The 27,500-nt window shown below is 40.3% G+C and overlaps 1 protein-coding gene across 1 annotated transcript in view; it reads left to right on the plus strand.

Moving 5' to 3' along the window:
• Nucleotides 1-26,079, plus strand: part of hipk3b (homeodomain interacting protein kinase 3b) — a 39,262-nt gene extending 13,183 nt beyond the window's left edge. The window contains exons 3-16 of the mRNA XM_053339165.1: nt 10,283-10,406; nt 16,959-17,078; nt 17,476-17,562; nt 18,074-18,258; nt 18,352-18,511; nt 19,821-19,944; nt 20,068-20,189; nt 20,353-20,477; nt 20,796-20,963; nt 21,073-21,399; nt 21,502-21,648; nt 21,759-22,018; nt 23,171-23,310; nt 24,120-26,079. Of these exons, the coding sequence (XP_053195140.1) occupies nt 10,283-10,406; nt 16,959-17,078; nt 17,476-17,562; nt 18,074-18,258; nt 18,352-18,511; nt 19,821-19,944; nt 20,068-20,189; nt 20,353-20,477; nt 20,796-20,963; nt 21,073-21,399; nt 21,502-21,648; nt 21,759-22,018; nt 23,171-23,310; nt 24,120-24,590 (2,560 nt within the window). The 3' untranslated portion in view covers nt 24,591-26,079. The remainder of the gene's footprint in view (nt 1-10,282; nt 10,407-16,958; nt 17,079-17,475; nt 17,563-18,073; nt 18,259-18,351; nt 18,512-19,820; nt 19,945-20,067; nt 20,190-20,352; nt 20,478-20,795; nt 20,964-21,072; nt 21,400-21,501; nt 21,649-21,758; nt 22,019-23,170; nt 23,311-24,119) is intronic.
• The last annotated feature ends 1,421 nt before the right edge of the window (nt 26,080-27,500 follow it).

Raw genomic sequence — 27,500 nt, forward strand, 5'->3', positions numbered from 1 at the left:
AGTTTTTCCTATACCTACTGTTGCTGACTATTGTTTTCTGTTATATCACTACAACATCAGTAACAGTAACAGTAACATCACTTTATCAAGCCTTTTCTAACATTCCACACAACAAAATAAGGAATAAATATATGTATGATTCGTGCCTATATCGTATCGTATTGATATCGGTATCGGCCAATACTCAAGGCTACAATATCGGTATCGTATCGGAAGTGAAAAAGTCATATCGGGACATCCCTAGTTATAACATAAAACTTTTCACGTTATAACATGATAACATAAATGTTTCATGTTGTGGGAATGAGGAAACGCTGTGTGGAGAACAGATTAATTGAGGAATATGGTTCATTTACAGGATTTGATCAAGTTCTACTTCATGCTTGGGTTGAAACAGACATCTCAACAGTGGGGTATCCATGTTTTGGGCCATGGTGATGCCGGTTCACTGCAAAAGGCCAAGTGCCAGTTCACAACCTGATTAACCGGGGTCCACCTCCGCCTGAGACCAATTTATCACATTATAACGTTTCATGTTATAACAATATAAATTATAACGTTTTATGTTATAACAAGAAACTATCACGTTATAACGTGACACTGATCCTTTTTTTTTTCTGGTGTGGCAGCAATACGCTTCCGTACTTAGTAATGCCATCTGCATCACAAGTAGACCGAAAAACTTTAGATCCAGACTTGGACAAAATTTGAGGAATACTTATTGCTCTAACAGATCATGTCAAAAGTGAGAATATCAGAAAACCATAACGCACCTGTTTTTGATCAATAGAAGGAAAGCAGCCAGGTCATAATAGATATGTAACCACAGTTTGTGTGAACCATGAACCTTCAGCGTGGTTTGTGCTGTCCCTGTCTTGTGCAAACATAAGCACATAAGTGTTTTCAGGGCACAGTTGCTTGCAGTTTGGCCAGTATGTTAGGAATATCTGACCAAGTGGATCTACTCAAATGCTGAAGTTAGTTGAATTTGGGGAACACATTGTCTCTGTTGTTTTGTCTTGAGACTTGGTTGCTGAGGCTGGGAAGAATAGAGCAGGATCCATGACCCACATTTAGGACACTGCTATCGGTTTTAGTGAAAGGCATTTACATGGCATTTGAATAATTCTTCACTGCCTGCACACTGAGCCAGTGAAGCAGTTTGCTCCACAGGGAATTAAAATTCTGTCAATGCAAATAGACAATTTGATGTCTGTCTGGATTTGCATTACCAGAGATTCGCTCTCTGATTAAAGAAGACTATACTCGATTTGACCCATTCCTTGACTGTTGTGCTGTGTGAACAGTGGAACAATACTTTAAATGGCAACTCTCTTTTCATCCCACGCATTCATCAAGCTTTTTTGTGAATATTGTATTGTTGCGAATGCACTTTGTTTTAGGAAGTAGCTGAAAATAGAACTGTCATGCTATGCTGTACTTTTGAGGGGGAGGAAGTGAACAGTACAGCTGCTTCAACTCTGTTTGTCAGCTGTCAGCCTTTGGTGACTAGTGTTCATGCTATATTTTGATACAATATACATCACTACTGTTGCTGACTTGAGAGAGGAACGTACACTGGCAGTAGCGGTCTGTCTAGATACAATTCATTTGCAGCAGTATTCATTTGAACTGTGTGAAGAGGAGTGAAGTAAAAGTTGTATGTCCACTTTTCCTTGTATGTTCAGCTGCTCACAGACTGAAGAAGGTGCCATGAATGAATGACTGATGGGCAATACATTTCACTCTTAAGTCAATAAAAGCAAGGAATAGCTAGTGTCATACCTATCGTCCTCATTTATTAGAAATATATAATATGTATCCCTAATACTATAATGTATACTTCAGTTTTGTTGTTTGTGCAGTAACATGTCGCATTGATTTAATTGTGGGCTTCAACATTCACAAACAACACAAAAACTGAACTATGTAATGTTAGAACTGAACATTTTGATTTGTTTTTGATGTGTTTTCTTTCATAATGACAAAGTTGGTGTGATTCAAAGAGTTGCATCTCTGTTTCTCCTCACAGACAGGAGTGTGCAAAGCATATTTTGAAGGAACAGCGTTGCTGAGACCGAGAGTGAAGGGTTGCTTAAAATAGCTCATGGGACGCCAGCCAGTGTGCTTTGACTTCTATAGATGGTGAAGCACATAGGCAGCAAGAATGAAATAAGGGCAGCTTGAAATACTAGAGAGCGCTCACTTCATTCATTCAAGGTCAACCAGCTCTAACGTCAGCTGTTTTGATTTTGTATATCCATTTGAGTTTGTGTGTGTTTGGTTATATATGCAGCTCCACATATTAGTTGGCCAGTAATCTATCGGCTGGTGGATACCTCAATTCTGTCATTCAAGCCATTAGTTTTGACAGATAGACCAGCCGCTTACAAAATTTACAAGCATTTGGCCGGTGGCCCTTGGTAATCTGTCATGCTGGTTTGCAAAGTCAGCTTAGTTGGAGGTCTCTGAGGTTAATTTTCTAGATGTGGTCGTTTTTATACAGTTTATGTCTTACAAAGCGTTTGGTTTTATGCTTGTCTTTTTGCAGATGTTCACGTTTACTGTTTTCATTGTGAACATTAATGTGTACAGATTTTTCACACTCTTGAGTGAGACGTAACCTCTCTAATAAAACATTGGTGATTACTCGCTACTTTTGTTTGTACTTTTTGATATTTAGATGTTCTGTACTCGAAATAACAATATAGCCAACAGCAACTTGACCAGAAACCAGCCTCCAACCAGCTCCCACCTCATTTACATTTTTGGAGAGAAATGAGGAGGTATCATAGAGATAAATCAGCTGCTTCTTGTCCACGATGCATTTTTAATGTGAGCGATAGGAGGTAAATAGAAAAAGGGTGTCATTGTGTGTCAGTGTGATGGAACGCAATGCTCATTCCAATAAAAAAAGTTCCTGGCTAAAATATGAAGCTCAAAACCACAGTATGTCCTTCAGTGTTTACTGCCAACATGTAAGAGATAAACAAATAAACAATTAATTAGTCAAAACTTGAATACCAAGTAAAGCAGAAATTTTGAAAAGTTTGAACATTGTAAATACAATGTTGTCAATCAGTAATAGTTTCTTTTAAAGTTGTGCTAAAGTTAACTGTGCATACTACAATCTTGCTCATTATTTTTAGTAAAATAATGCATGATGCAATTTTACATCCAGTAAAGATAAATTTGGCTGGTAAATTATCTCAGTTTACCAGCTGTCGGCAGATGAGTGGAAAAGTTAATTTTGGACAGTGCTTCCTATGCAAGAATTCAGCATAGATGGGATTGAAATGAATACTCCAGATTAGTGCTGTGCGATATGGACAAAATGTTATATCCCGATATAGGTAATATATAACGATATATGTCCAGCTATAGTATTTTCGGCACCAATTCCTCTTTGGGTTCTGTTTCCACTGTGTTCCCCGCCAAGCTCGCCACCTCTGCCATGTTGTTTCTCATCTATGCTCCCCTAGCAGTACCGTAAACGAGTCTTTGCGGGTGACGTAAAAATGCTACCCCAAAGTAGTAGCATTGCTGCAGTTACATTAGCCTTCATTCATTAGCTGTGTCCCAATTCAGGGGCTGCATCCTTCGTAATATCGCACAGCACTACTCCAGATCGTTCACTGTGGGCCAGTATATGTAAACCTTAAGATGTGGTTTATTTTCCCATCCACTCCTGTACTACTGGATTAACATTTCCCTGGCATTTTTACAGAATGAGCAAGTAAGCCCTCAATCAGTCTTAAACAAGGTGTTGTGTATGTAGGAACCTATGAACAGACTGCATTTCCTGTTTTATGAAGTGTTTACTTGCCTGGGTTAGAGGGTAATGAGTGTTTCCAGGTATTACTGTATATGGCCAAAGTAGCTTACATTCGCTTGTCAGTTAGCAACCACCTAGATTATGCATTGAGACTAATTCTCCTGATACTGTTTTTTTGGCAGCGTCTTGTACTTTATTAACATGAAATTAACATTTACTTTTTAGGTTACTTTGATGCTATATTGAATGAGTATCCCTACTGATTTTCATTCCATTTGCTTCACTACTTGTATATGAAAAGGAAACAACCCTTTTAAAGTTTACTAAAATATCCCAAACTTGTGCTCACATGCTGCAGGCTCATATTTGGTCACCTCAATCCAACTCTTTGTTTCTAATACAGTCGATGTCACATGCCTTGTCACCCTTTAGTGTTATGCAAATGTTCACATAACTTTGAATACAATATCATGTTATTATTCGTGTGAGTAACAACAGCTTGCTACATTTACCAGATAATAGTTGAGGAAGATTTTTTTTAAATTGTATAAAAGAGCATCCTGGCTTAAATGTGTGCAAACTTAAGACCTTCAAACCATAACAGGGAGCTCCATAGCATAGTGTGCTGTGTTATTACTACTTCATAATAAATACTTGCGCTTCTGGCGTGCCTGTCTGAATTGGTAGCTTAACAGTCATTTTACACATAATGACAGAGGAAATGAAAATGGCAAAAAGTGCTTTATAGTCAAAGATTAACTTTGAGTTCCAGAAACTTTGTTAGTCATGGTTGTTTTCATAAAATTAATGGCTTTGGGGTGAAATGTTCAAGGAGCACTTTAGAAATGTTACCTTGAAAATGGCATCCTTCATGTGTAAGGCCATGATTTTGGCAACTACAAGCAAAGGCCTTGTTATCAAGGCCAAGACTGGTTTGTATTCTGGTGAATATAAGGGTTAACAGAGATTGTCTGCCTTAGTTGTTAGAGTAGGTGCATATAGTTTGCCCAAAGCATTTATGACATCTGACTGGTAATTACTGTATAGATGTGCAGATGCAGTGATTACAACTGAATTGAAAATATTTCGATTCAAACAGAAAAACAGTGGAAAAGAAGCCCGGTGAACCTGAGAAAAAAACAAGTTTTCTTTAACACTGGCTCCATGTCAGCTCATTGAGTGGTTTACATCTGTAAAACGTGTCCAAAGCCTCATATCCTTAATCTAAGGGCTAGGGTCAGGGGTGCAAGTGCTACCTCCCCCTTTGCTACAGTGCCTCTGTGTTCCTCTGAATTATGCAGAAAGCTCTGAGGGTGTTCCTGGAAGAGACGTGCAGTAAGCCTCCATTCTTCCATCATGGAGTCACCGTGTTGTCAGTTTGCCTTTTTGGCTAAGCTTATGCCAAGTGCAGTGTAGCCAAAATGAGTTTAATTTAACAGAACAAGCTTACCGAAAGGCCTGTGTAAGCATGCAATGACAATGACCCCCCCTCCCAATGTGTAGCCACCCTTATTTGATGCTCTCTGTGTTAGCTAGTTGGGTTCCACTTTGCACTTCATTCCTCCCAGTGAGGACAGATCATGGAGGATCAGAGAACTATTTCTGGAGTGTGAGATAATGGCCATGAATAAGAAATAGAGATGGAGATAATTTCTCGACTCTGTCATGGCCAGTCTTGCAAAGAATAAGACTCATGTGTCTGCACAGGTTTTTAATTTCAGTAAGTGAGATAAAAATAAATCTGACAAAATAATGTTCACAAGACCTGCATATCCAAGGAACAGTGACATTTTGGAAATATGCCTGTTTTCTCTTACCAACAGTCAAAGGAAAATATGTCTATCTGTCCCATCTATGTGCAGAATAGAGTATAAATTTAGAGTTAGGTTAGAGGTGTATGCAAAAAAGGTTACTCATAGTTAAGGTAGATGGTAGCTGGTTACATAAGCTTGTTTTATGTCATGACATACTATTTAACTGTGATTATACACTATATGCAAACCTGCTGCAGTTTACAGGACTATTGTGACTCCAGTAGGCTGGGTGGCTTCAGCTGTGAATTGAACAGTTGCATCTACAAAACATCTCGGTTTGTGTTTGTTGCTGTGTTGTCTGGTTATGAGAGGTGAGGATGGATCAGTGTGCATCCTATTTACATGTTTTATGAAATGTTAGTTTGGAAGCCAGACACCAGTATAATCATTAGTCATTTCTTCAAAAGCAGCTGGTGACACTATAGAATTCAACAGAAGCATAACTAAAAAAATTAATAAATATTGATAGTTGAATTTTAAATAACAAATATATAAAAAGTACAACCTGAAGTAGAGAAATGTGTTTAAATGTTGGTCCATGCTCTAACCTTTCACAAGACATTAGAGTGGTAGATGTTCACAAGAAGAACTTCTTCCAAACCTTTAGGTGAACAATTTGGCGCACACGTGCCCTGTATGTTTTGGAATCCAACTGTGCATCGTGCTTGTGTTGGTTCAACTAACATAACATTGCCTTGTGCCTCAGCCTTTTTGTGGAGGAGAGACAGACAAACATAGAGGGAGGAAAAGAAGAGGTGGGTGGAAGAATGGAGGCAGCTTTTTGAGGTGAAGGAGCATGCTGTTTCACTTAGTGACCAGGGAAAGACATGATTTCATTGGTGTAGGCCTATCCACAAGGGAGCTATAAAAATGGCAACCACATTTTACTGTTGATCTGCCTGTTTGGGTTTTATCTTGTGATTGTTGCTGAACATCATACCTGCAGTGTGGGCGGGTTATACTTGGCACAGTGGTGAGCCTGTGCTGGGCCTACTGTTACTGCTGTAGTCAGCATTGTGCATCAGGGTTTGTTAGTGATGGTTTCCATTAGACACAATGCAGTAGCCTATGCAGTGTTTATTATTCTCAATTAAGTCTTTTTCTGTCGGACCCCAATCAAACCATACATGCTGCTTTGTGTCTGCCTAAATCTATAAAAGAAATCATTGAAACCATATTAATTGTCTTGACTATATCCAACTAAGGAGCCTCTCTAAAATACCATGATACACTGATAAAGACGTTGAAACTCTAGAGAACAGCTGTGAACTGGGGGGTTTTTGAAAAGAGGGTCTCAAAGCACTGCTAGCAGGTGCAAAAGTTTGCACTCTTTGAAGATCTTTTTTCTCCTCTGCTGCCTCTAAAAGTGTATCTCACCACTAACGCATGAGGCTGGAAACCTTTGAACACTGATATCGTATACAACTCATGTCTCCACCATAGCTGTTCATTTTCGACCTTTGAGCAGTGCATTACTATCAGTCAACTGTCTGGATATGAGTCCTTTTTACGAAGGAAAAGCATTCATCATTTGTTGATTGCTGCACTGTAAAAGTATGAAAGCGGATTGAGTGCATTAAATAGATGGTTAAACTATACAAAGGTTATTTATGTATGTTTATATCTTAAATATCATGAATGTCAGAGAGAAGCCCATAATAGATCTGATGATTAGCATGTGCAGGTTCAATTTCAAAGTAAGCTAATATGTTCATCATGTTCCATCGATTTTAAGGATACAACGTACAGTAATCTGAGAAGTGTTCCTAATATTTTACCCCCTCATGTAAGTTAGTGGAGTGGACAAAATATCAGAAACACAGTTCAATATAATACACTCCAGCACACAACCACTCTCTACAACCTCAATAATAAACATAAAGTAGAATTATCACCTTTCTGACAATGTCAACAAAAACTGAAAATGTATAGGTTTTGTAAAAGTAGAATTTATAGCAGAGGTGTATTGGATCACTGTAAATTGCACAGGTGTACATAATGAAGTGGCTGGTGAGTCGTTGTTTTTTTCTTTCTGTTAAGTGCTGCCTGCACACAAAGGTGGAACCTTTTACCAGCATGCACAACGCAAAAGGCAGTGAACCAGCCCATGGCATTGTTGATCTTTGTTTCATGTACCTGTCTGATTCCTTTGGGACTCTAACACGTGGCACAGAGCAGTCACGGGGCTTCTGCTCCTTTAGCATTCAGTGGCCCCTCAGCTTGTACGTCATATCCTCAGGATGGAAAATAGATTTGGTTTCACAGGAGGGCGGTGAAGCTTGAGTTGCGTTGATTAGGACAGAGCTGTGCAACCATGGCAACATCCACTCATCCCCCCCAAACCAAAGGAGAGAGACCTGCTGTCTTCTGTTTGGCTCTCTTTTCACTCAGTGATTTTTACATGTTGCACATTAAGCAGGGAAAGGTAAGAACAAAAGCTTACAAAGAAAATAACACTGTTCAGCTGTCTTCTGTGCACCCACAAGCACTTTGCATCATCTTTCAGTGGAACCTGACAGAACAATAAAAAATATCTGTGACTACCTAAGCTACCTGCTTTTATGGGCATCATTATTTTGCTTACTGCATTTCTTTCAGACTCTAAGATTTTTAAAACATCTAGAGGATGTTTCATATGCTTGAACAGGTGAAATGGTATACTGCTTATTCAGCCCCCATCACACTTGCATATTGTATGTCACATGGATATGAATACTGGAACCCTGAGAAGGCCATAATAATGTTTTTTTTGTGTCTAGTGTCCCTTGTTAGTAGGCTCATTTTAACCTTAAGAAAAAGTGATGGACTATTGAGGCCTGTGTAGACACTCTTACGTTGAATGAGCAGACAGGGTATCATACTCAAGAGTTGAAAAGGACACGTTGCTATTGTTGGATGTGCTGATTGGCTTCTGCCTGGGGGGGCCGGGCTAGACAGTTTTTGGTTACAGGGCAGCTTCTAAGTAATGGACCAACCAAATGATGACTTGTAGTGCTGCTCAAGTTATACTGATCAGCTTTACTGTGGATTCCTTTATTAGCCGTGTGTCCCAATGAATGCTGGGGTGTGTTGATATGTGGCTTCCCTCTTCTCACTCCTCAAGGGAAAACTTGTTTCTTATAAATAGGACATGCCTGTGAGACTGAAATGGTTGGCATATCTGCCTGGTTGATTTTCTGCTGCTATGTTTCCCACTGTACCAGCTGCTGCGTGCATTTGTTTTGGCCATGTGTTAAAATTGTCTAAAACTTATTTTAGCAGGTCTTAGGTTTGCTGTTGCTATCCACATGTAGCTGCTGTCCCACACTGTTCAAGGCCATGTGGCTCCAAAGATATCAGGTAGTCATCTGATCTCTTTAGATGCAGTCATTATGAAAGCAGCTTCCTTGACCAATAAGCTTAGGCTGTCACTTCTCTTTAAATCCCACCCCTGGCCTTTCTATAGATTATTTCAGTCCTGTGGGTTCTCTCCTGCTGTTAAATAGTTTGTTTGATGTATAGTGTATCTCGTGCATATGCTCAGTGGAAGTGAAATGATATCACCTAATATTACTTGGGTCCTCTCAAACATAATTTTAGTGTTGAATTATACTGAGCATTGCTGACATCAAGAAAAGCAATAAGGAAATAATTACTATTGCAATAACTATCACAACATTATCTCAATATATTTATATTGATACACAACAACAGTAATGTTGATCTATCCCCCAGCCCAGTTGCTGTATAATATTAATGATGTAAAGAGTGGAAAAGTCTTTACATCACTCATCATTTCAGCCAGTTAACAGGATGATTATTTTTCTTCCCTGGTCTGATTGTCACTCTCAAGACATTCTTCAAAGGCAGCGTCTTGACTTGTCTAATAGGTCTTTACTTTCTGTGTGCTAGATTTACTCATTGTGTCTTTATTTTGAGCTTAAGGGCCACGTCTAAAAGAGCTCAGGCTACTTCATGCTATCAGTGTCATAGTTTATAGGCTTTGTGGTGTGTCCTAAACACTGACTTCTTGCTAGTTGTCAGTGTGTCTTACCTATATTGGTGTTGACAGGCCTGCGTCACCACCAGCTACTCCTGTGATGTGATTTTATAGTGCTATCATGGAGTTGCAGTAACACTGAGGCAGCACGTATGTGGAGAAGTAGTGACTGTGCTTCTTATTTCCCATCAACCTGGAGGAGATACAACAGCCCGTTAAAGCTTTGATCCGAGCCTGGCTGACCTGCTAACCCACTGGCTCAGCCCGCTGACGCTCGGCTACTCAAGTGCACTCATACCACCGACTTCCAAGTCACTTGGCACCTTTACACATGTACCATGCAAACATGCCTGACAGAACCTGACTGAAAAGCCAAAAAGCAGTTGTGAAATTGAGGGAAAAAATTGTTCTAAATTGCAGTTTGTGCACTTGACTGTATAGCTTCTAATAATATGTATTAATATAAATGTTGCCGTTAAATCTGAACAATTTGAGCCCTACAACATACAAACGTGTTTTTTTTAGTAGTAGTAGTGGTAGTAGTAGCAACTGTAATCTGTTTTCCAAAGAAATGTTGAGTGTATAGTGGTGATTTTGTAAATATGGAATGAAAACATATTTATTTTAACATTATTGTGTGAGATGTTCTTTCCACGTGAATGTTGTTTTGCGCTTTAAACTTGTTCTAAACATGTTTTTTTGTATGTTCCACAGGGCTCCAGAGATTATTTTGGGATTGCCGTTTTGTGAAGCCATAGACATGTGGTCCCTAGGCTGTGTGATAGCTGAACTTTTTCTGGGATGGCCACTCTACCCTGGGGCCCTGGAGTACGACCAGGTAAACAACCAGTTTCTCACCGCCCACTTTTTAGCTGCCACTTGCTCTCTCCTTACACTTCAGGAGGGAGTGTCTTCCTCTCTGTTTTCTCTATCTTTGTGCCTCCTGTCATTTTTTCCTGCAACTCATTCCAGCATCTCCTCCTACTTCTACTTTCAATTTCTATGACTCACTCTCATGGTTTCTCTTGGGCTTCCCTCAATTTAAGTTTTACTCACAGATCAGCCCCCTATTTTCCCTCTCAGCCATCCTAAATCTCTGCCTATGTGTCTGTCTGGCCAGCGGTACACCCTCTGTTTCCACCCAACCATTTCTTTTCCTGATCTCTACTCTATCTGTCTCTTTTTTGCATCATACTTTACAACAAACTCCTTCCAATCAAGACCGCCCACAGAGTAGTGAGTTTAGTGTGTTTTGTTTATGAGTTTGCATTCAGTCCAGTTTTCCATCACATACCTACTTTCAGGTTACTAACTCAGACATAGTTCCCGCTATTGACATCTGTTGGATGTGTGATAGACATTTGGAAAAATCTGTTGTTTTAATCTGTGTAAGAGCTAAGCTTAATGCCATCTTAAGGGTACTGAAGGGATATTCTGTAAGAGGAAGGTCTGGATAGGAGGGAGAGAAAACTTTTGAGGTTTAGGGGAAGAAAAACCGTTCTGCTTGATCGCATGCAGAAAGAAACATGGTGACTGATTGTGTGAGTGAAGAAAGAGGCAGAAGGCTCAAGTATCTTACAGTAACAAATTGGAGTGCCAAGTTGGTTCCTTGATTTTGTACCTGCTCTGAGGATTGTATCAGCCGGTGTCTGTGAGAGTGAGTAGAAACGCATATTCTTGTGATCCATGGCTTATCTATAAGGAGCTGTTGGATGCCTGCCCCTCCCAGTGGACCCCTGGCAGCGTCTTCCTGAGACTGGACTGATCTGGGCTTATGTTGAGCGGCTTTCCCTGCCCCGGAGCCCTATCTACTCAAAGCCTGCCAACGGAGTCTCATTCAGATCAGATCTTGCACTGTCCCATGCAGCACCCCACATCACAGCAATCGGCCCCTCGGCAGACTGTGCTCATACCAAAGTATTTTTATGGCCTTGCATCATTTTCAGCTCTCGCCAGTACCGAGACAGGAGAGATCACTCAACACCTCAGAAAGAGATTTGACTTGAGCACAGCAGCACTGGTCTAAATATGATGAATCTGTTTTTGCAAGAGCCAGTCAGCATGTCCCAAAGCTGCTTTACAGATATTTGGGGGGAGCCTCCTCAGTTTAGTAAGGGGCTGCTTGGAGCTGATGGGAAGGCTCAGATGGGCTTATGAGGGTGGATAGGATAAAGCTGGCATAGATAAGAAGTGTTAGAGAGAATGAAAGAATCAGCAGGATAACATGTGAGAAGACACCTGTGGAATGTGTTTATCAGATAGAGATCAGACCTACTGTGTGTAAATGAAGACCGAAATTGAGTTCATACAGTGGTAGAGGGTGTGAATAATCCCTGGACAGAAAGCAAAAGAGTTCTTTTTTTAAAAATTTCAACTTGTTGGATCTTGCATTTGTCATGTTGCTTTCTGTTATTTCCTGCCGATCAGAATACCAACAGTAAATGTTAAGATCAGGATGTCTGGACTTAACCACCCTGGCCTGTTTTAGCAGAATGGTTGTGTGGTAAATGGGAAGTACATAATGGAAGATCCCATGCCTTTTGAGAAATAAGCCCCTTTTTATAAAACATCCACCTCTTCATGTAAATGTAATAGCAATTCAACAAGTAGCTCTCACCTCAGTAATCATCAGATTATCTGTTCCCCTCCTAAACTTTATTTTAAATTTGAATGAATATCCAACAAAATGACGTTTTTAATGTGCCTGTAAGTCAAAAGGAATGAACTGAGAGCTCAAAGAGACTTACTAAGTTGCTTAATATCATAACAAAATTATTGTGCTGTGTTGTACAAATCGGAAGCAAAAACAAATTATGAAATTGATAAGAACATTTAATTGTAGATTCACTAGAAGAGACAGGGCAAGCTTCCCCATGCTAACAGTTGCCATTAATGAAGACTTGCATGGCTAAGTAGAAATCCATAATTTCTTCTTTTCTTGATATGATTAAACTCTCACTTATTAGCAGTGTTACCACTTCCTTTCAGTAGTCAAAAACACAACACAATACACTGATGGGACGGGAGCTGTTCTGTGACTGATGCAGTAACAGTAACCCCAGCCCTATGTAGGAAAGCCAAGCCTGCCCACTGGTATGCAAGATTCTCCATTTGGTCATGAAATTTTCCGGTAAAAGGGAAAAGCAGTCCCTGCATCGGCACGGAACCAATGAGAAAACCTTCTATTATTTAGTTTTCTTGTGCTTTTCTCTCTCTTGTTACTCTCACAATGAGATGAAGCACTATACGTACATATATGCATTGCACACTAAAAATGTATAGATTAGATTATCATTACACCATCATTATTTTAAGTCATTTCAGTGAAATGGCAGCAAGAACATAAACTCAGAATCTTATTTTTAGGCATTGTTATGCTCATGCACATATTATAGAACATATAACAGAACTTAAAAATAGGAAGCTTGTACATTTTTATAATCGGCCAACTGGCTTTATGTCAGTAAACAGCTAGACAGCTGACTGCTGGTGTGATGTGTCAACTAGGGGCCACAGGGTGATCTGGTTGGAGCTGACTGAGCCACTGCTACCCCTTTCTTCTTATCTTTCTTCATGGGGTCTTTTTCCATCTCACACAGCATATTGTATTTATAACTCCGACTTCCCCTCCCTTCTTGCTCTCCTCTCTCCTTACCTCATCCCCCAGTCACACCACCTTTTTATTTCACTAGTGCAGTGGGGGGCTGCTCACCCATTTGATGTGGAAAACCAGCCAGCCAGCGTCTCATTATGAATGGCTATAATTAGTCAAGGCGCTGAAGTCTTAGAAGTTAATCCATACTCCATATTTCTATCTGTTGTTGTATTCTGTATTTCTCTATACCCCTTATTTTCTCCATTCTCTCAGACACTCTCTTAGTGGTAAAGCCACAGGAGTCACTGTATGTAATTGCAGAGACCAGTGTAACACAGGCTTGGCTTTTTCCCCCTTTTGGCCCTACTGGCAGCCTGAAGGAGCAGTAAGAATAAGAGGATGTAGTCAGTGTCAGTGGCAGCAGAAAGGATTGAGGTTAGTGGAAGTTAGTAGCGTCTAAGTTCGAGAGGGAATTTACTGCCTATAAGCTGGTACACAATGTACCCCAATGTCATAAATGTGGAAGAGAATCTTTGTATGATGGGTATGTAGGAGGGTGTGGGGACATATTTCTGAGCTGAGATGCACTTTTCTTTGTTGCAGTGAGGAATGGCACTGAAAAGCATATTTTATTGTTATCTGGACTGTCATAAAGTAAAGGCTGTCTGTGCTTCCTATCAGCTCTGCAGCAGGCCCAGGCTTGCTAGATAGTTGTTTTGTGAAGCCGTAGCTTTGCACCAGTGATCTCACTGGGTTGTGAGATCTCTGCAGAGGCACGCCTTCCAGGAAAAATAAGGGTTTTCCCGTCACAAGAATTTTCCCACCCACACACTGGCTGTGTTGTCTTTTTATGTCTGTTGCTGTTTACGTCATGTTGCTGGACTATAGTGAAGATACATTATGGACGTGAAAGGAAGGAAATTTAGTCGGGGTACTTTTAGAAAGTTTATTGGAATTGACCGTGCCAGTAATGTCTGGCTACATTATGAATGCTACCATGGTATGAGAGACAAAATGAGATAAAGATTTTAGTTGGCATGAATCAGCATGTATTGGACTGATGGGCTGAGACATTCCAAAACTAAACAAAATCAATAGTGAAAGTGTTGTGTTGGATGTAAGTGTTCCTTGAGATGAAAGGATCTCCACCATCACACACACATGCTCAACACATTAAATACCTCCAACAAAACCATTCCCAGTGTCTGTAATGTACTTTTCTGATATGAAGCTTTTGGTGTAACTGGCACAGTGACACACTCACTGTTGTTTGGGCAAAGTTTGTAGATTCCCTAAAATATGGAGCTGTTTGGTCATTGGCAAATGCCAACTGTGCCAACTATAACAAAAGGAATGAATTGACTGCACCGGTTTGGACTTGCAAATGTAGACATGTTGATGTTGCCTCATACATGTAAAGAAAGAAATAACATCTACAGTTTTTACACTTGTGCCACCGACAGGCAATGAGTGTCAACGCGTCATTGTAAGCGCCAGTGTATACTAAATACTCAAATAGAAATACAGTTCCAGTTGTGGCTCTGAAACACCAAAGGTTTTCTCTCAACATCTATAATCTGGGTTTCACATTTAGTTCTGACAGGTATGGGTTCAGTATGCTTGAAACCAGCTAGCCCCTACAAGATATTATCTGACATAAAGGTCTAAAGTGTTAATATACCAATTTGAATGGACACACTCGAAGGCAGGGCAAAACTCGCTGTAGCCTCTCCTTGGCTGCATCACACTGCCAGCCCTAATTTCTGTCCAGAACTATGTGCCTTTTGCAAGTCTTTAATCTGATACAGAGAACTGAGGCCTGACATGTAGATTGTCAGATTAAATAGTCTGTAGTACACAGCTGACACTTCCTACAATAATGCAGGTGGCACAACAGTCAAAATGTGCAGATGCTGTTACTTCCCTTGCCTGTAGACTTTGTGCATTGGCATCTCTGGTCTAAATTGCTGCTGTTACTATACTCTACTATACCTATAGATGACACAGATTAGATCTGTACTGCACTTATGAAACTGTTGGCACAGTAGTTGTACAAAAATAGATTATATCAGCTGGGTCTGGTTTTGGAAGCTTTTCATCAATAGCATTGTGTCCTTGCTCCACTCTTTTAGATGTTAATCTTTTAGGAATTTGACATTTTCTGTCTCTCCCTTTCCTCTAATGCAATGTGTAACTCTCTTTTTCATTTTGAAGCAGATATTTGTTGTAGCTACTGATAGGACATACACATTAAGTTAAGGAGTGGGGACATTGCTTTGGGATGCAGTATTTTTACACTACATCTGAAAATGCCCAACATTTTCTACATGATCCTCACCACTAGGGGTGGGTGATATTGCCTTGATTCAACTATAATTTTAACAATGTAATTTCACAGGGTGTGGTCAGATGTTTATAGCCAGCTCCTATTTTCAGTCTGTCTGATTAATGGCGTACTCACAGAATGGCTATGAGTGGCAGACAGAAGCACAGCTGTGGCTCTTTGCTCTCCTTTAAAATAACTGTCTGGACAGGAGTCATTAATGAAAATGGACCTGCTGTAATGTTAGTCAGCTCAATATTGGACTTAAAACTAGCTTCAACTCGGTACAGACTGTATTGCATAAAATGTGTGTTTTCTGATGATTACTAAAGTGACTCTAGCCTGTTGTTCAACCTGCAGTGGTGACTTTCTTTTCCCACATACCCTCCTGTCTGTGAATGATTGCACAGTTTAGACTTGTTAAAACTCTAAAGCACCACACTGTGAATGTACAATGTCAGGATCGATCAATCATTGTCACCCGAGCTGAGTCAGGTCCTCCTGATGCGACACAGTCAGTGTATTTACTAGATGACAGACTATGTTGGTCGTTGTCTCTGAAGGTTCATGTTATCAAATCACTTCCACACTACAGAAGTTGTTCTATTTTCGAAACTTCTCCAGAGCCAAACAGCAACATCACATTCACTTTCAGTCATGTGTATTGTTGCTGCACTTCTTCATGTTGGGAATAAGTCACAATACTGTGAATATTTGGATATAACAATATTTTATCACATTAATATTGTTACTGGTGTTATTGTGAAAAATATCACATGGCACACCCCTACTTAGCATTCTCACAGTGTGTATCTGTTTGCTCTCTCTTTGCTTCTTAGCAGCGCTGAATCTCTAATGGTTGTTGTCCTTAATACTTGGGTGTGATTGACGTCAGCTAGGCTTCTCACTGATCTTCTCTCATAAACCTTTGTGTGAGACACACTTGGCCCACATCATCTGACTGACAGGCACCATTACCCAGCAAAACATTTGGCATTGAGAGCACAGAAACCTTGTTATCAGAGTTTATGTGCAGAGTTTTCCCTGACATCTTTCAGAGATCATGAACACAAGTTACAGATCAGCCCAGGAGTATTTGGGTTTAGCCATTTCTCAGGAATGTGTCATCTTCAAGGTCTGCAGCTGTTCCCCACTATGAGTACAATCCACATACAGTCACTTTAAACCTGAGGGGCTTACAGAGTGATGTCAGAGTCATAGATCTCATAAATGATCTTAAGTACATAAAAGAGTGTGAATAAAGTGCTGAGGGAATGTGTTGGTTTTGGATTTGATGGACAAAGTGAGAAACAGTCAAAAATTATTATTAATACTAATCATTATTGCTATGACAGAATAAAGATACATCTGATACTTTCCTATCAAATGGTAATTTGATAATGGTAATACTTGTCATCTTTGGTCAATTTTTTTAATGTCTCTTCCTCCCTCTTTCCTCCAACTGTCAACAGATTCGCTACATTTCTCAGACACAAGGTTTGCCTGGGGAACATTTATTGAATGCGGGGACAAAGACAGGACGGTTCTTTTGCAGAGAGTCTGACTCACCTTACGCAGCATGGAGACTAAAGGTGAGGAGTATTTACGCAAATGAAAGGAATACCAAATTTCCTGTCATTCACTTATTTAAAACAACAAAAATCTACCCTTATTTTGCTTTCCTTAAAATCCCTACTAGTGAAAATCATAGGCCAGCTATAAATCAATCAACAAATCTTCTTAGCTCTGGGCAAACAAAGACTGCAGTTTGTTAGAAAAAACGACACTGATGATTCTTTTTCCTGAACTGAAACAAGCACTGAAGGATTAACCTTTTTCCAGATAAAATCTTATCAGAGATCTAGTTAAAGAAAAAAATTACATTCTATTGGTCACATTGTTACACATACCATGTATCGGCATGTACTACACAGTCAAACATGATTTGAGCATGGCAATTCTCACTAAACCTTTTTTCTCTCTTTTTAGTCAACAGATGAGCATGAGACAGAGACGGGGATGAAATCAAAGGAAGCAAGGAAGTACATCTTCAGCTGTTTGGATGACATAGTGCACGTATGTTAGCTGTTTTTGCCACAAAGTTCTTAGCAGGAAGTTCAACATCAAATGTTCAAAGAATGTAGGCTACTAGGTCATAACCAGAGGAAACGCACAACTACAGCTGCATGAGCAGAATAAAGAAAACACGTCTTATTACTGAGAAAGAGACAGAGCGCTTCTAGTTTTAGCTCCCTTTCAGTTAAACACTAAATGTAAATTAAGAGATGACGGTTCAGGTTTCACTTGTCATTCTCTGAAAACAGACCACATGGAAATTCCCAGGTATCTTTAAATGCTTCTTCACCTCTGTACTTTCTAAGTCAAAGGAAATTCTTGCAAATTCATGTTGATTAGTAATTGTTTGTCATTCTTAGTAAATATGAATCATATTATAATAATAATGTGATCATGCATGCACAAAGTGTAATGTGTGCTTTGTACTTTTAATGGGATGCTATTGGATTTGATGTTGTTATGAACAGTTAGACATATGTTGTAGTTTTAATGGTAACTGTGTACATTTCAGGTGAACTTGGTAATGAATCTGGAAGGTGGTGACTTGATAGCGGAGAAGGCAGACCGCCGGGAGTTTGTGGGCCTGCTGAAGAAAATGTTATTGATTGATGCAGAGGAGAGGATTGCCCCTGCTGAAGCTCTCAGCCACCCCTTTGTGACAATGCAACACCTGCTCGACTTTCCCCACAGCAACCAGTGAGTCTGCTTTGCCCCTCACTTCTGCAGACATGTTTTCAGTTCAAACTCCCTACATATCCTGACCTTTCTGTGTCACTCCACTGCCTTTAGTGTGAAGTCATGTTTCCACATCATGGATGTTTGCTGGACTCGCCCCAGTGCGTATGAGGCGGTCAACAGGAATAAAGGCCCTTTCGTCAGACCTGTTACCACAACCACTGGTGCTTCAGTGAACCACCCCTTCAGTAAGATATCTGGTGTCCACACACAAGTAAGTGATTCAGGATGTGTTTAAGTCATGATCTGTTATTTTCATCAATGTGCAGGTTTTTTTTAAATTACACTTTCACACAGTTATATAATTAGATCAGGAAATTAAAACATTTGAAAACCAATCAATAAACAAGAAGACAGGTTTTTATAATGGCCACATATGTATTTTCTTGTTTCCTGAACTGGAAATGTAAAAAAATATCAGGATATCTTAGTGTCTGGATGATCTCAGATGGTGAAGGTTACTGACATGCAACGTGTTATTCTGTTCTTCCGCTCCTGTGAAGACTGATCATGTTGACAATTTTCTTGCCTTTATTGCCTCCGTGTATGCCCATCTTATTGCGTCTCAGCTCTGCTGTCATGGCAACAAAATCATGTCATGATGCTGAGGTCATGGCAACAGTGTTGCCGAGGAGAAAAAAGGAGCTGACCTTTTTTTGGCATTAGATCTATAATGCAAAACCTTTCTTACACAATGCAAAACAGACTACATATGTGTTTCACCAGTGCAGCTGTGAGGCTGATATGTGGAGGCCATGTAATTCCTATTCAGTTTTGAAATCTAATGAAAGTATATCAAGCCTTGCACCAAAAGAGGTCAGCCATAATTTTTGTTTTTGTGGACTAATATAGTTAAAACTCTTTTCAGTCCAGGATAACTTTACAGGAAAATGTTGTGACTTTTTAGCATTATACCCTGAAAGGCTGCTTTGTGTTTACTATCATGTGTGGGGGCTGGACTACATGCAGTAGCTGCAGCAGAACAATATAGGCCTAGTTCTCGTTATTCAATAAATGTGATTATAACTAGGCATGAGAGCAGCGTGAGTAGTGAAGCAGAGGCACATGCTCAACTGTTCATTGTTTATCCCTGGGGCCTGTCTCAAAGAGTAACTTCAACATTGTTAGACACTCTTTTACTTATCTAGATTTAAAAACTTAACATTATAAAACCTAGATATAGTAGGAATGGTGACTCAGTTTTTCCAAAGAGATGATTTAGCATGTGGGCCTTGAATAACCTTTTGTACTGTGCCCTTAACTTCACTTCCTCTTAAGCAGATCAGCCATGCCTTATAGGTTATCATGGTGATCTTCCACAGGTGAGTGACACTTAGGTTATATCTAAAGTTAATTCACCAATCCATGTCTAATCTCTTAGCATGAGACAGGCTCCTGGGCTCTGTGTGGCAGAAATACAGACTGTACTTGTCAGAAATGTCGCCATCTACTGGCTCTTAGGTGCTATTGTTGATCATGTCATACTGAGGAAAAGTTAAGTGAAATCTTGTTTTCTTTTTTAGGGGTTAGCCCCATCTGCCCCCTCAGTTATGCATCCTGGCATACCATTGCAGACTGGAAATGGCCAGTTTGGATGCAACGATTCATTTCAGCAGGCACTCATCTTATGTCCCCCAACCATTCAAGGTAGGATGTGTAAATCTTTATATTTATTTTATCTTGTCTGTGAATTTGTGTTTCATTTGTTTGTTATTTACTCTGGTGGTTCAAGTTGTATTCAAATGTCTTCCTGTCCTCTTATCTCCACAGGTATACCCACCAACACAGCTAAACCAGCAGGCTATTCTGTTCGAATGGAGGCGTCTGTGCCCCTGGTCACGCAAGCACCCCCAATCCAGCCCATACAAATCAGACCCGGAGTCATTACACAGGTAAGGGGGTAGCATCCACAGGAAAAATGACAACTGACGCCAACTGATTAAAAAACAAAACACTCTAATATGCTTGTGTATGTGAATGAAATGATATGCCTGTTCCTCTGGAGAGAGCGAAAATGAATAGATATGACATCCTTATGTCTCTGCACTTTAACAGGCCTGGTCGAACCGAGCTCAGCAGATCTTGGTGCCCACTTGGCAGCAGGTGACATCAGTGCCCCCACCACCAACCACTTTGGCGTCTGACACTGTGGCAGGCTCACAGAGATTGGGCGACTGGGGGTAAGTAGTTTGTTAGCCTGTTTCAGGTGTTACAAGCACACATTTTTTGATGCATTATTTGTATCCTTCAATGATATATGCATTTATAGTTTTAATTTAAAGTGTAACATATAATGTTTACTAGTAGTGCATTATAATCTTTAGTTGCTATGCACACCCTTGGGAACGGCTGTACTGCTCTGATACAGCTTGCTCCCCAGAATATTAATGATCGATGAGTCATACGTGTCCTCTGGGACCAGTGACTGAGACCGTTTAGTCAGTAATGGTGCTAAAGGCTTTTGGCTCAATTTGCAATGTTCTTTTTTCTTAATGCAGGAAAGTGCGTACCCATGGTAACCATTACAGCTCCATGATTGCCCACCCTCAGCCATTCTTAACCAACCAAATGACCATGTCCACCCACCAGCCAATCAACATAGGCATTGCACATGTGGTGTGGCCGCAGCCAGCTGCCAACAAGAGAGCTAAGCCTTGTGGAAACAGGTATAATGCTTGGGTTTTGCTTTATGTGCTTCATGGACATAAACAAACACACAGACTTGTAATATAAGGTGTTTTCCCTTGTTTAATGTAGGGTATTTTTCTTCCGCAGGGGCAGCAACTTTTCCCAAAACACAAACATCCAAAATTTAGCATGCCAGTCCCCAAAGATGGCCGATACAGCAAAGAATGTGGAGGAGGTAGAGGAGGAGGAAGCCAGATGCCCAGAAGAAGGGCATGCTGTTGGAGAAGAGCAAGGAACAGAGCAGGTAGAGGAGGATGATGAGAACTGCTGTAAAGTGCAGCCAGACTGTGAGCTTTCAGTTTCACAAGAGCAGCGGCAGGCCATGGTGATCTCTGACCTAGCCAGCCCGACTGTTAGCGTCATCAGTATAAGCAGTGACGAGGAAGACAGCGCGCAAAGACACTCGATGGGGGAGTGAGTACAAACCATCAGGGTCCTTCTAACAATATTTCTAGCTGTATTGTAAAGTATTTGTGTCCTCTGGGCTCGTTTTTATGTGGCTCTCTCTGCACACAGGTGTAAGGGTAGTGCAGATTGTGAGGCGTGTCAGAGCACTGTCAGTATGGAGAGAGTTTGTTCCCTCAGCAGCCCAGACAGCACGCTCAGCACCAGCTCTTCAGCCTCAGCCCAGTCCAGCACATCACCCTGCAAACACCCCAACAGGTATGCTTAAGATTCAAACGAAGCTCACATAAATGTTTTGCTCGGTTGGCATCAGCTGCTGCAACAACAACGACACCTAACATCCTTCCTCATCGGTTGCCCTCTTGCAGTATGTCAGACGATGAACAGGAGAGTGGTTGTGACACAGTGGATAGCTCACCTGCCTCAGACGCCTCTGGCCACAGCAACAGTTGCTTCACAGAGCAACGCTACATCGCAAACGGCAACCAGAACTGCGAGCCACGTGTAGCATGCGTCGCCCCGGAGACCGAGCCCAGCAAGCCAACAGTGCGCACTGTTGTGGTGCCGCCAATGAGGGTGCAGAACAACAATAACAACCATGCCATCAGTGAAACACATGGCAACACAGGTAAAACTGGGCACACATAGAGGATCGAACAGTATGTTAATTTTTGTTTAACCTAATTATGTATTATATTAGGTATCAAGCATGTTTAGTGAAATCCCTGCTTTGTTGTAATATAGTTTAAAACTGCTGGACATGAAAGTGGCCAGTAGAGTATTAAACCAAGATTCTCTCTAAACCTAAAGTATTGTTGTGAGGACAAGTTTTCTTCTGCACACCTAGTTGTTATGTCTGGAGTACACTTTTGACGGTGTTATCTGCTCAGAAGTGCAAGAGTAGGTCATGCTTGCTCAAAGATCCAGTCATCACTGCTGCTGTCTGCCCTACAGGTCACATAGCCTGGGATTACGCTGTCTTAGTAGGCCACAAAGGTTCACACAGGTGATTAAAAGTGACCTGTCCTGATGTATCTGCTCTGATCTTTGGAGCAGATTTGTTTGCTGTCCTCACTCTGGCCTCAGACTGACTCTGAGAGCCATCTGTATTTATTTGGATGTGCAATTCATAAAGCTACATAAGACATGTGTAACTGTGTGTTTTATGTCCTGAAACAAATATTCAAAACATGAATGTCAACCAGAGAACTCTGGCTGGAACATTTTTTCTGGCTGTCAGAAACAAATGTTTGATGAATGTTTCTTTCAGGTTTTAAAATGGAATTTCACATGCCAATTGTAGGTTTTATAACAGCCGTGGTCAAAGGGACATTGTTTGTAAAATAGTCCCCTTTTTGTAGGTCTTTTGAAGTGGAGGGTTAGCTGAAAATCATATCAGTCATTGAGTGATATCGCCTTTCACGTCAACGGTATCTCCCTCCCCAACCCTCAAACCCGCAACCAAAGCCCCACATAAAAGGGCACAGCTTGCTATTCTAGTGGTACCAGGTATATTTATAACTGAGCGTCTGACCCCACTATAAGCTCTATGAACAAGCTTAGTTACAAATTCCTCTCAGATCCCCCAAACATGTCTATTTATAACCATCTAGATCATATTCGGAGGACAGTTATGTTTAAAGATTTGGAACTGATCAAACACAGCTGAAGTCGCTGGTTTCATCCTTTTTTTCTACTTTTCATTTACGTTGTGAAATTGATATCCGTGAACCAAATTGTCACAGACATTAACATGCATCTTTCCTCTCTCCTTGCGCAGTCTTAGAGTCTTCATGCCAGTCCAAAGGGCGAGGCATTCCTGGGCGACAACATCACCACTCCACTCCCCTCCTCAACCGGCCGCAGAAGATCACCCCTGCATTCCAGCCCCAGCAACAACAGCCTATAGGCTTTGGGCAGGTGGGCACTTGCAGTGTCATACATCATGTATTGCACAATCACACTAAACACACAGTAAACACAGCATGTAAACAAGTCATTGAGGGTTATCGGCTACATTGGAGACTTTAGGGTTCATTATCAGGCAGAAAATATGACAGGTTGCAGGGATAAAATTACTCTTCCTACCAACACAAAACTCAGTTTTAGTTACTGGCTGAAGTGATTCTACCAGTGATTGTGATGGAATACAATTTGCAATGTATGGGGGTAGAAAGTCCCATTTTATAACATTAAGTCATTGTGGCTGGCTTCTTTCCCTTTTTGTAAAGTGAATCAGTAAAGAATTTGGCAGATTGTACCAGAAAATCAAATTTCTGAAGTGACTAAAGTGATTGTGACTACACTGTGTGCATTTAGGTGATAAAGAGCACAACATTTGAATTGCAAATGTCGCCTTCTCATAGCAGAGCAACAGCCAAGACCACACTTCACACTATAAATGGAACTTAATTCATCTGCCACAGTAGCTTTTGCAACTAACAAATCTACCAGCTATGCTCAAAATTACTCACAGTTGGTGGGGTATGTATGTTCAAAGGGTGATGGCATTTTACTATAATAATTCTTACATACTTTAGTAAAGATAGAATGAAGAGTATTACATGAATATTTTAATGTTTACACACAAACAAAGATGAGGTGCGTGTCGTGATGCTGGTAATGGCTTTCATGTGAAAACATGGAAACAGCATCAACTAGTGGCTCAGAAAGACAAACTCTGTACTGATGAAAACTGATGAGCCATATATTGTTTTTCTCTCCTTCAGGTCCAACATTTCGGTTCCTGCCACCAGGAATGGAATGGCAACTTTGCCCACCGGAGACCACAGGCCTATATCCCTCCCACCATGCATGGGCACACATTCACCCTGTCCCACAGCAGTCCAAACCACTCTACGGGCCCCCATCCCCATCTTGGGGGACACCCACACTCCCAGCCCACCTTACTCTCCTACCCCCCTTCTGGTCCTCTGGTCACAGCTGCACCCGTGGCTCACCTCCTGGCCTCCCCTGGGGCCTCACGCCCCGTCCTCCAGCCCACCTACAGCATCTCCCACCCGGCAGGCATCGTACATCAGGTCACAGTGGGCATCAACCCCAGGCTGCTGCCCTCCCCCACCTTGCACCCACAGGGGCAATTCAAGCCCCTCTTTCCCCCGCATTCCTACATTGCCTCGCCCGCCTACGCCAGTTTCCCTCTCAGCCCCACTAAAATAAACCAGTACCCCTACATCTGAGCAACGGTGTCCAGGTACCCTTAACACCACCTGAGGGCTAAGTGAGCAGGGCGAATACTATCTTAAACCACAAGCAACATGGTTTTCATTTCCAAAAACCATGGCACAACCACAGAGAAAGCAAGCTATTTTTTGAATAATGTAGACTTGGGTGTAATTGAACTACAAGCTTTAAAAAAAAAGTTTCAATGGCGGAGATGATTTGGGCAAAAATTAAGAAGTAAATAATGTATGAATGATTGAATGAAAGAATGAATGAGTAATTAAACTCACACTTAATGTGTTTTGCACATTTGATATATCTTTGCATTGGATCTTCTACGAATACTCCTCAAAACAGGTAAATAATTGGGGTGGTGTTGAATAGTTAGACTTTGCACCCCTGATCCCAGCTATTTTTCTATATTGCCTTCTTACATGTGCAAGACACATCCATATTTGTAAAGCCATCCCAGTCTCTAGCTCTAGATTGACAGATGCACATGTTGTCCACAGTGTATGTTGTACTGCGTTTGAAGTATTTGTACCTTTTCGGTGTCTTTTGGTGTTAGCAATGTCAAGTCAATTAACCGATTTAAATAGGGTTGTTCCTCACGCTGCATGTGGTCTTGCATGAGCAAAAATGTAAACGGAAAGATACATAGACGTTGCTCTTATTGTGTGTGTCACAAGACTCGCTGCATTGTATAACTGTCCCCAGCCATAGTGCCTTACATATTTGAGGTTGTTAATGTTACTACTTATATATGACTATATACATGAATATTAATGTACTGGACTGCAGCACTTGAAGTTCCAATCAGTCGATGCATCCTATGTGTGAGTATATACTGTATATGCACATGTATATGTCCATGCATAGCGTGCATGGATGTGATGTATTGCGGATAGCGGTGCTTATCTTTTGGAGTCAGTGTATATTTCAGCGTGTAGTGAGTTACTTTTCTGTTCTCTCAAGAAGAACAGCATGCTTTGCTGTTGCGAATGCTTGCTGTTTCATTAAAAATGTTTTTTTTTTTCCTTTTTTTGGTTTCTCCCTTCCCGAATGAACTAGTGTACAAAGTGCAAGTACTGAGTATTGCTTAATATTTGATAATCACTTTCTATTTAGTGAAACTCTTATTACTAACAGTATTTGTACTGTTTGATGAAACTGCAATACAATCTAAATAGTCGTTGGTTTTTTTTTTCTCGTCTTTGTATTTTCATTTTGAGTGTTTTCACTTTGTTTCTTAGATGTTTAGAAGTGTGGTGGGCATGGCTTTGATTAGGTAAGGAAAAAATGCAAATTAATTCACGGTATGGAATATTCTAAGCCTGAGCAAACCATGCAGTATTCAATATACACACATATATGGACATATATTATAGAGCTAGACTATTTAGTACAGATGCTTGATAAGGTGTGAGTTAATTGTGTGCAATTCTCTCATTTATGCATGTGTGACAAATTTAACTTTTTCCCTTTACATTATACCATTTGTTAAAGGCTTAAGGCTTATCGGTGTCAACGGCTTATTTTATACATTCCGTCAGGGAGGATATATACATATATATAAATATATTTGGTGGTACCACCAGTCTATATATATATATATGTACATATACATATATATGTATATGTATATGTGTATATATATATACATATATATATATATGCTGTGTGTGCATTTTTCTGTTAATTTTACTAGTTATGTGTGTTTTTTTGTCTATTTTCAAATGAAGTTGCTTGTGCAGCACCAAAGACTGTAATTAATTTCCTGAGCAAGGTAGCTATTCTGTTTGCATAGACCTCAGTTATACTGTAGTTGTAGAATGGGGTTAAATTAAAACAAACAAAAAAATTGTATTTAAAAACGGCCGAGGTTTTGTCTAGCTTATTGGGCAATTAATAAGTCGTATCATTTCTTTCTTGAATGTATCATAGATAAGCTGCTATATGATGATTGCCACTTCGATAGCTGTGAAATTAGGTGATTTCTCTGAGTTTAAACCTAGCGTTGCTATTTTTGTATAGGTCCCTAATTATCTGAAATAGAAGTGGTTTTGATTTTTGTGTTTTGTGTTCATATTTGGAGTGTCATTGTAACTACTGTATTGCTGATGATGAACATTAGTTGCATTTGTTGTTTCTCGGGGTGTGTGTTTTTGCATCAGTATTTTATCCTTATTAACCTTTTGGGCTCATCACTGCATATAAATGATGTATCGATGTAACTTAATTTTTGTATGTTTTCATATTGACATTTTGTACACATTTAAAGCTGTAGCTTGCAGGATTGATTTAACTTTTTCATTGTACATACACGGTGTACTACCAGAACTCTGTCGCGTGTTACAGGAGCACTGTGAGATGCCAGAAAGAGAGAAGAAAAAAATCATTGTGTTCATCCAAACGCTTCTGTAACATTTTCACCAATTACACTCACCACTTAGCACTCATACAGGTAGTTAGGCTTGTAAGGGTTCAGGTGATCAGACTGTATGTCCAAAAAATAAATTAAGCCCAATGTTTAAGTTCCAGAATAATGTTTTACAACTTGTTTTAATGTCAAATGGATTTGACCTAATATTTATTGCAACTTTTTTTTATCTGTTCAATGTTATATCTGATTAGAATATCAGTTTCACAAGTTGTTATTCTAAACTGCCTTGTGTTCGAATCGCTCTCCCCTTTTAATGAGTGTCTCATATCAAAATGATGTTTTGTCAATGCAAAACTGTGGCCATTGTTATGTGTTCCTTACTGAAATTGAGACAGTGTGAGCAGCACTGTGTATGTGCCTTGAGATTCAAGAAAACGAGAGTTCAAGATGGTGATTCCTCAACATGTGTTTGAAGAGGAAGGCATAGTATCCAATAACATTACCATGTAGAATAGACAGACCTTTAAAGGCCACTTGACCGGGA

Source organism: Scomber japonicus, chromosome 1, assembly GCF_027409825.1.
Source record: "Scomber japonicus isolate fScoJap1 chromosome 1, fScoJap1.pri, whole genome shotgun sequence".
Taxonomy (NCBI): Eukaryota; Metazoa; Chordata; class Actinopteri; order Scombriformes; family Scombridae; genus Scomber; species Scomber japonicus.